The sequence below is a fragment of the Barbus barbus genome, assembly GCF_936440315.1.
Source record: "Barbus barbus genome assembly, chromosome: 6".
NCBI classification, from domain to species: Eukaryota; Metazoa; Chordata; class Actinopteri; order Cypriniformes; family Cyprinidae; genus Barbus; species Barbus barbus.
Genome location: NC_136734.1, coordinates 33,617,144 through 33,626,553, shown reverse-complemented (window position 1 = coordinate 33,626,553; position 9,410 = coordinate 33,617,144). Strand labels below are relative to the sequence as shown.

General features: G+C 37.8%; 1 protein-coding gene across 1 annotated transcript; it reads left to right on the top strand.

Moving 5' to 3' along the window:
* Positions 1-508: 508 nt before the first annotated feature.
* Positions 509-8,953, top strand: LOC306871935 (coatomer subunit delta-like). The gene is made up of 10 exons (XM_079420203.1): positions 509-658; positions 2,541-2,804; positions 3,033-3,212; positions 3,624-3,823; positions 3,904-4,068; positions 4,961-5,126; positions 5,436-5,583; positions 5,685-5,793; positions 5,950-6,154; positions 7,440-8,953. The coding sequence occupies exons 1-10, from the start codon at positions 656-658 to the stop codon at positions 7,527-7,529; spliced, it is 1,530 nt and encodes a 509-aa protein (XP_079276329.1). The 5' UTR covers positions 509-655; the 3' UTR covers positions 7,530-8,953.
* The last annotated feature ends 457 nt before the right edge of the window (positions 8,954-9,410 follow it).

Below are 9,410 nucleotides of genomic sequence, written 5' to 3'. Positions count from 1 at the left end.
AGCTTTAATGTAAATCCGAAACTAATTGGAATTTTTTTAAAAAAAGTTTAATAATTTCTTTACTTTAATGATTACTTGGCAAGAAAATGAATAAATAATGCATAAAAATTGTAATGCATAGAATAAGCTATAGCATTATACTATTTTTCAAGAGTGACAAATAAAATTATGAAACCCAGAATGAACTAAGATCCTGCTGGCCACAGTTTTTGTGTCATGTCAATAATATTATAGTATAACACATGAAACAACTCATCACAACCACATATACATAGGCTACATGACATGATATGTTTAATTTGATTTATTTATAATTTATACTGTATCTAATATGGCTAATATTTTAGCAATATAATATAATATAACATAATAGTGAAGGATACGATGAAAAGAAAGCTTTAATAATTTAATTTAGTGTTGTGTGAGGGTTGGGCAGTGCTGCTGATGTTGGATCTTCCACATATGCCGCGCTGCCCTTTTACCCCGCTGACGAGCCGCTTCCGGTTGGAGACGTGGCTTACACTTCTGCCATATTGTATCACGGAGCAGCGCGCTGCACGCGAATAACAGTTTTATTTTTCTCCACATAGCATTTATACAGCCACGCAAACGGCGTTTACAAGATTTATCGCAGAAAACATACCAGACGCTCAAAATGGTAAGTATCTTTATTCGTTTATGTACAAACAACTGATTTTGACGACGGCTTCCGGTTTTTCCATGAGAGATTGCTGCTAGCTAACGAAATGAACCGCAGACTTATTGCTCGATATGCTTATTAAATGAAGAGAAACTTCAAAATTAGCGTACTGTAAAACGGCATATTAGCTCAGTGATCATGTCTGTGTATAATGTCTCTTCTTGAGCTGTTAAAACTCGCTAGTAAGGCATGTTGTCAGTATGAAGAGCAGTGAGCTAACTTACATCAGTGTCAGTGCAGACCTGTAACTTTCGCTCTCAGCTTCTCATTAAACGTGTCTGTGATAAAAAAAATCAGTCATGTTAGTCTGTGATTAATAACCGTGTGGCTAAATGACTATATCTAGCCCATTTGTAACATCTGTTGACGTGGTCAGAACGTGTTAGCCTCGAAGCTGCTGGCTTAATGTTTTAAAACAATGTTGCAATAACTTATCATAAAAATAGCAACCATTCAGATCAATTCAAACGTTTCTGTCTTATTTTTCAGCTTTAATTAGGTAAGGCTGCAACTAGTAGCCTATGTGTGTTTATGCAAATGGATTTAACACAAAATGTTGCTTAATTTCTGTCAAATCATTTGGAACCGGATTGATTGTTTCAAAGCTTTAGTGTAAAATTTAAGTGAATTGGAATATTTAATTTCCCCAAGAATAGAGAGCATCAGAAAGAAAGAAACCACTCAGGTTTTCATGCAGAAAATAAGAGTAGATGAATAGAAGCTGCATTGTGTGAGTCATCATACTTTCATTTATTATCTGAGTTTTTGTACAAATGTTTTATGGAAATGTTAGGTTGATATCTTAATTGCTTGATTTTTACTGTACTTTTCTGCCATATGGACATCACCTTGACATAGTCATCACTGGTAAACTATTTGTAGATGTAATCTAGAAGCTTTCATTTTCTGTGAAAATGTGTATTGTGAAAAGCACTATAGAATAAACATGAATTGAATTAAGTCTTTGCTCAGTGTTTTGTAATGGGTGCTAGCTTGTCCCATACAGGGTTGCATTGTATTATTTTGTAGCAGCTGTCTATTAAAAAATGTAGTCAATGAATGCATCAAAGTTTGTGCAGTTTAATATCTTGCTAAACAGACCACAAAACAAAATGATGACAAAATGGAACCCATTAATTCTGTTACTTACTTTGGCCAGTTTTGCTGTCTCATGCTGAGGGTTTCCATGGTCTTTGAAAACCTTGCAAAAACATTTAATTTCAAAAGTGTTATTTCCACACCTGAAAAGTTATTGAAATAAATGCAATTAGTAAAAGTCATGGACATCTCTGTAGTCAGTATCTTTTTATTTCTAATGCCCAATACCAACCTAATTATTTGGCTAGAGAGAACACCTTGTGTATAATGTGTTGTTCTTTTTTCTAGTCCATAATTATAAGAAATGATTGGAAAAATCATGGAAATCCATTGGTCAGAAAGTGTGGGAAGCCTGCATGATATGTAATCACTTTGTTGGTTTTATTAGGCATTTCTTTGATTTGCTTCAAATTGCTTTCGTTGCATACAATAGTCAGTCTGTTTTGACAGTTGATTATGTGAAACCAAACAACTTTCTCTTGGGAGATTGGTTCCATCTTTGCTGTTAAGAAGAGCTTTATCCTCAAGTTAAACACTGTATGAATGAAGTACCGCAAACATGGGAGCCAAGTAAAGTTGTGTCAGTTTTGCTCTTTGAAGGAATGTTAATATTGAATCTAAGTGGCCTCTTTCCATCAATTCATTCAAGTAGTGTTCTGCATTCTCCACATTCCTCTCTGAAGATTACTACTGTATTTTTGTAATCACTCCTTAAAAGTCTTGTTGAATAACTGTTCTCCAGGTGCTGTTGGCAGCAGCAGTCTGCACCAAGGCGGGTAAGGCCCTAGTGTCGCGACAGTTTGTGGAGATGACACGGACGCGAGTGGAGGGTCTTCTGGCTGCTTTCCCTAAACTGATGAACACTGGCAAACAACACACATTTGTGGAGACTGAGAGTGTGCGCTATGTCTACCAGCCTCTGGAGAAGCTCTACATGGTGCTGGTCACCACCAAGAACAGTAACATACTGGAGGACCTGGAGACACTGCGTCTCTTCTCACGCGTGGTATGATAGAAACAGCATACATGATGGAATAAAAGACTTTTTATGGACAATTTAATAATGTTTTGTTTTTTCTTGATGCATCTCAGTATTCACGATTCGGGAAGAAAATGTTTTTTTTTTTTTTTTGTAAAACAGAAACTTGTCTGTGTTCATTGTAGGTTGTTGAGAAAACATCAGAGCTCTGGAAGAAAGTTGACTTATATGTTAATTTTTCTTATATTTTGGTAGATTCCTGAATATTGTCGTGTCCTGGAGGAGAGTGAGATTTCTGAGCACTGCTTTGACCTCATCTTCGCCTTCGATGAGATTGTTGCCCTCGGTTATAGGGAAAATGTAAACCTGGCCCAGATCCGGACATTTACAGAGATGGACTCTCATGAGGAAAAGGTGTTCCGTGCCGTCAGAGAGGTAGGACAGACATTTCTTAAGGAATAGCAATGCACACTTTTGAATGTTATTGTGCAGTCAAAGGCTAACAGTATGCTGCCATCTTTTCTAATTAACAAATATGGCAGTTCCTCAGAAGTCTACAGCATATAATGACATTCTAGAAAATGTTCCAGTCTAGACTTGTTTTGCTCAGGTACATGCACTGATGCAAAGGAGGAGGATCAATAAGTTCCTAGAGTGTGAAACAAGGTGCTGTGTGTGAACTTCATAATTATGAACATGATCCCTGCCATGTGTTTGTAGTTTATAAATAACATGCTGGCAAGGGCTCTCAGATGACACTTGATAAATTAAATGCTTTACTTGAAATGTAATTTACTGTCAGTCATCTTTTCTTCACTCTAAACTGCTCAATTAATTGTTCATCAGACTCAGGAGCGTGAGGCTAAGGCAGAGATGAGACGGAAGGCTAAAGAGCTTCAGCAGATACGACGTGATGCTGAGCGTGGAAAGAAGGGACCGGGCTTCGGTGGTTTTGGCAGCTCGGGCATGAGCAGCAGCAACACAGCCATCAACACAGACACACTAATCGAGCCTGAGAAACCCAAACCCACCCCTGTACCTGTCAGGTACTGCCATACTCTCTAATAGACTACAGCAATATGTAAAAAACAGCAGCAGGTTGCAATTTAATGCCCTTTTATTTTAGGTCCAGTGGTCAAAGTAAAGCGCTTAAACTGGTTGGCAAAGGAAAGGAGGTGGATGACTTTGTGGACAAACTAAAGTCAGAGGGAGAGAATATCATCTTGCCCAGCACAGGCAAAAGACCATCAGAGGCATCCAAATCTCTGCCGCCTCCAACCCACACAGAGAGGTAATGAAATCTCCATGTTTTTATGCAAGAATCATACTGAGCATAGTCAATAGGACATTAGTGGCATCTGTGATCTTATTCAATTAAAATATTTTGTAGTGCTGTTCAATAATGCACTAAAAATCCATTTTTGTGTTCGTAAATGATATGCCTCTTTGTGAAGCTTTTCAAATAGACATGGATTTAAAATCTTTGTTTACTACTTGCTTAAATTGGTTTCAGATTAAGATCTCTCAGATCTACCTCTCAGATCTCACGTTAGCAGCTTGTGAGCCGTACATATTCTTTTCATTGCCCATGTTAACAGTAGCAGCATTCATGCTGTGTGTGTGAGCAGTGTTAGGGCTGGGCGATATATTGCATGCGATATGCATGCGCATCTCGTCAGTAAAGCCGGTTCCTTGATTAGCGGTAAATATTCATCACCTGCTTTCAAATGGAGTGGCATTTAATACACAGAGCCGTAGTTCTATATATTGCCCAGCCCTAAGCAGCGTGTCAAGTGCAGTTTCAGCACTGAGCCTATTTTTGCTGCATCTTGCACGCTGAACTCAGCAGAACATATGGTGAAAAGGCACTTTTTCATCAACACAATTAAGACACACAAGGTCCACGTTCTAAGTCTTACTGAATCTCGATTTAAGCAGTGGTCCTCTTCTCATGTAAATCAGATTATCTCATGTGAATCATATTATTTGACAATCAAATAGTTCGCAATGACCAACTCTTGATCTTTTATTACACAACATAGTGCAGTAATTCAGAAATCACTTAATTTTTCTGTATAGACTCACAATTATGCATTATTAGACACCATCTAAGACTTCGCTTAGGATAGGATAATTTTACAACACTTTTCTAAATCTTACAAAAAATTCTGTCTAATTTTCAGTGTGCATATGCGAGTGGAGGAGAAGATCACCCTCACGTGTGGCCGTGATGGTGGCCTTCAAAACATGGAAGTGGTTGGCATGATTACTCTCAGAGTGTCTGATGAAAAGAATGGGCGAATTAGACTGAAAGTCAACAATAATGACAAGAGGGGCGTGCAGTTGCAGGTAAATTTGTTTGTTTCTAAATGTAGAAGCATTAGCTAATTATAAGAAAACCCAAAATAATCCCAATCTGGGATTATTCTGAATATGATCTTTAAAAAAAAAAAAAAAGAAATGTATTGCTGTAGGCAATTTGTAGTCTGAAAACGAGTACTGAAACTAATAAAAACCAGTAGTAAAAAAAAAATCTAAATCTAAACCACAGTATATAAACCAAAATAGAAAACTTCAAATTCACTATATTTTCGATAAAAAAAAAACTTTTATAGAATGTGTTCTATGTTTGTAACACTTCTAACCTCTTCCTTTTAGACCCATCCAAATGTGGATAAAAAACTTTTCACAGCGGAGTCCGTGATTGGTCTAAAAAACCCAGACAAATCCTTCCCTATGAAAAGTGACGTGGGTGTGCTGAAGTGGAGGCTACAGACCACAGATGAATCTCTCATTCCACTAACAAGTCAGTCCTAAACATCTGCTTCAGTGTTACCAGTAAATTCAGTTTACGTCTCCCCAGAAGGTGTCACGAGACTTGCGCTGATTTAATTTCTGTTTGTGCAGTAAACTGCTGGCCCTCTGAGAGTGGTACAGGCTGTGATGTAAACATTGAGTATGAGCTGCAGGATGAATCTCTGGAACTCAATGATGTAGTCATTTATATCCCTGTACCGTGAGTACAAATTCATAGGCTTTGGTTCAGGCCCTTATTTACACACATTATACACATTTATTGGCATATTAAAGCACCTTGTTTCCCCCATGTGTAATGAAGCATCTTGGAATCGTTTGGCTTGTTATTGACTTTTGTCTATTGTAATAATTTCAGGTCAGGGGTAGGAGCTCCTGTGATTGGTGATCTAGATGGAGAATATCGCCATGACAGCAGACGGAATGTCCTGGAATGGTGTCTGCCCGTGATTGATGTTAAGAATAAGACTGGTAGCCTGGAATTCAGCATATCTGGTCAGCCCAATGACTTTTTCCCTGTCAGTGTCTCCTTTGTCTCTAAGGGCAGCTACTGTGACATTCAGGTAAGAAAAGAGGTTATTTATTAGATTAGGGCAGAACTGGGGTTCTTAAGGGAACTGCGAGAAGTTCAGGAGTTGATGAAGAGTTTAAGGGGTAGTTCACCCAAAAATGAAAATTGTCATTCATTACTCACCCTCATGTCGTTCCACAGACCTTAGTTCATCTTCAGAACACAAATTAAGATATTTTTAAATAATTCTGAGAGCTTTCTGACCCTCCATAGACAGCAACACAACTGACACTTTTAAGGCCAAGAAAGGAAACAAGGACTTTGTTAAAATAGTCCATGTGACATCAGTGGTTCAACCTTAATTTTATGAAGCTACGAGAATAGTTTTTGTGTGCAAAAGAAAAACATTTTTTTTTCTAGGCTAGAAATGTTAATAAAACGGTAGCCTGCAAGAAGTTCATGATCCGAATGGTCTGTGTGCTGATTTGCAACAAAGGGGCGAAAAAGAAAAAAAAGATTATGGAGGAGGAAATGCTTGGGGAGACATGCGGAGCAAGGATTGCTGATATTGTGGTCTATAACTCCTCCCTGAACTTCCCACTGCCCTGCATCTTGCTCTCTCATTGGCTGTAGGTCATCGGCAATGTAGTTTTCAGTCAGAACTCATTTCACACAGCAGGATTTTGATTTTGAATCACCGACAGGTCCAGATATTTAGCATGCCAAATATTTCACGGGCATCAGCTGCACATCTGCGATTCTCCCTGATCGCGTCTTTTGATAATTTATACTGCGTGGTTGTCCCTCATGTGAACAAGCACAGATTTGCCTCCGATTTCGGGCATTTGTTGGCGATTTTGCAAAACCTGTCGGTGAGTGACAATCGAGGCTAAAACCTTGAACATGGTAATTGTGTTGCTGTCTATGGAGGGTCAGAAAGCACTCGGATTTCATCAAAAATATCTTAATTTGTGTTCCAAAGATGAACGAAGGTCTTGCAGGTTTGGAACGACATGAGGGTGAGTAATCAATGACTTAAAATTTTTGGGTGAACTAACCCTTTAATAATCATTTAAATAACAAAATAAGTAATTTAAAAACACTGCATATTCATGTTACTCTTGACTATCTTGAACCATGAACGTGTGAATGTATTGTTAAATGATTGAAATGTTACCATTAAATCATAGGGGGTACTTAAAGTAAATTATTTGATCTCAAAGGGGTTCAGCTGACAAAAGTTGTTAATTCCTGAGTTAAGGTATTGTTGAAATTAATAGATTAGGATGTCATGTGGACAATAGATTCTACATCCTGTTCATGTTCTCTCCTGCCAGGTCACTAAGGTGTCTCATGTGGATGGGGACAGCCCGGTTCGGTTCTCCACAGAAACGTCATTTGTGGTCGACAAATATGAAATATTGTAAAAGGAAACATCACTAACAAAATTACACCCAACGTGACAGAGGAGCAGATAAATGGACTGAAAACATTCATATAAATAAAAGAAGGGAGAGACATATAAATGGTGGGACGATGCAGTCTTTATCATCTTCAGATCTTCAGCAGTACATTAACAGGATTCCCCTTGTTGTTGTTTTTTCCCTCTGAAAAGAAAACAAAGTGGGTTTAGTCTTTGCTGGCAATATTGGCTCCAATTGTACCTAATTTGGTTCACAAAGCAACCCTCTTTTTAATGGCCAAACCAGTCAGTGAGGGTTGGGGCTAAAATGGAGACTGTATCAGGAATGAGTGGGCTGGTGTAGCTTTATTTATTTGAAGCCATCTTGGCAGTATATTTTTGAATTGATGGTTTATATACCTCCTCTGTAAGGGTACAGTCATGTTGCTTGTTTCTGTTTCTCTCAATTTGTGTTGTTCTAGACATTTATTTTTGATGTGCTAACTTTTTTGAAACACTAGAAGACTGTTGTACCTTGCTTTTGTCTCTTTCTTTGTCACTCAGACTCCTTGTTTTGTCTCAAGTTTATATTTTATCTCATGTCTCCTGTTCTGCTGGTAAACATCTGACATGTTTAAGTCTGTGCTTGCATCTTTGTCTAACTCTTGACTGTCTCTCTGTTCTCCTGTTTTACATTCTTTTGGTGTAGTAATGCCAGCCTTTAAGGAAATTGAGTCTGTAGTACATTTTTAAATCTTTTGTTTCCAGTTTATCATGGATATCTGAGGGCAATTTGACCACCAATTCAAATGGAAGAACATTTAAAGCCATTAACAAATGTGTATTACAGAGAGATAATTTCATTCAAGACGACAACACTGCAGTCAGAAAAACGTATTGCTTCAAAAATGAGTGCTCAGTCTGTCTGCTTTATATCATGTTTTCTAATGAAAGCAAAAACTTCAGGCTTTGACTTTCTTACTACTAGAAGGCAACCTGCTCACCATCTGAAACGAGTTGTTCGAGCCCTTCAGTGGAGGATCGGGATCATGTCTATCTTTTTGAGTGTCAGTGATTGTGAGTAGGGTTTTCAGGGAGGGACCTCTGGTCTCCTATCAGCATTAAGTGGTGGCCAGCCTGCTGAGCCATCATCCCAAACTTCAGTCTCAACCCCACATGGCCCCCACTGAAGAAAATAGGTCTCCTTTGCTGTCTTGGTTCCCAGTAATGCCTTGAATGTCTCTGGATATTTTGATGAGGGGAAGGGTGTATTAAAATGTTTTTGTTTATCTTTTTCCATTGCTTTTTGTTTCGTTTTCATGGATTCATAATGTGGATTGGGGAATGGTATAAAGATATCAGATTTTTTTGTAATCTTGTAAAATAACGAATTAGGGATTCATTCCATTCATTCCAGTGTAAACTTATTAAAAAATCATTAAAGAGTTTAAAAAGGAAAATATCATTTGTTGTCTGTCCTTCTTTTTGTCAATCACAATGCAAACAATAGTTATCTTGTAAATCATATATGGTCTGGAATAGATGTTTAAGTTCATCTGATTTTAGAATAACACAACTATAAAGGAAGCCCATATTACAGTGCTACTGTGTTCACCCAGTCACACATACTACTACGTATTTGAATTACCACACTGAATGAATCATGCTTTTCGGTTTTTTTTTTTGCATTTTTATTTGATTTGATTTTTTTTCACCATATAACCAGGGGTGGAGAGTTGATGTTGATGAAGTGGGTATATTGGATGTGCTCTTCTCATATGTGATGCAAGAGTTAGAAGGACTGGAAGAGAACTGAGGGCATGTATATGATCAAGAGATTATGGAGAAGGAAATTTTGAGCTGTCATGTTCAGGAATAAGTAGTTATTTTTCATCCCTCCTTTGTT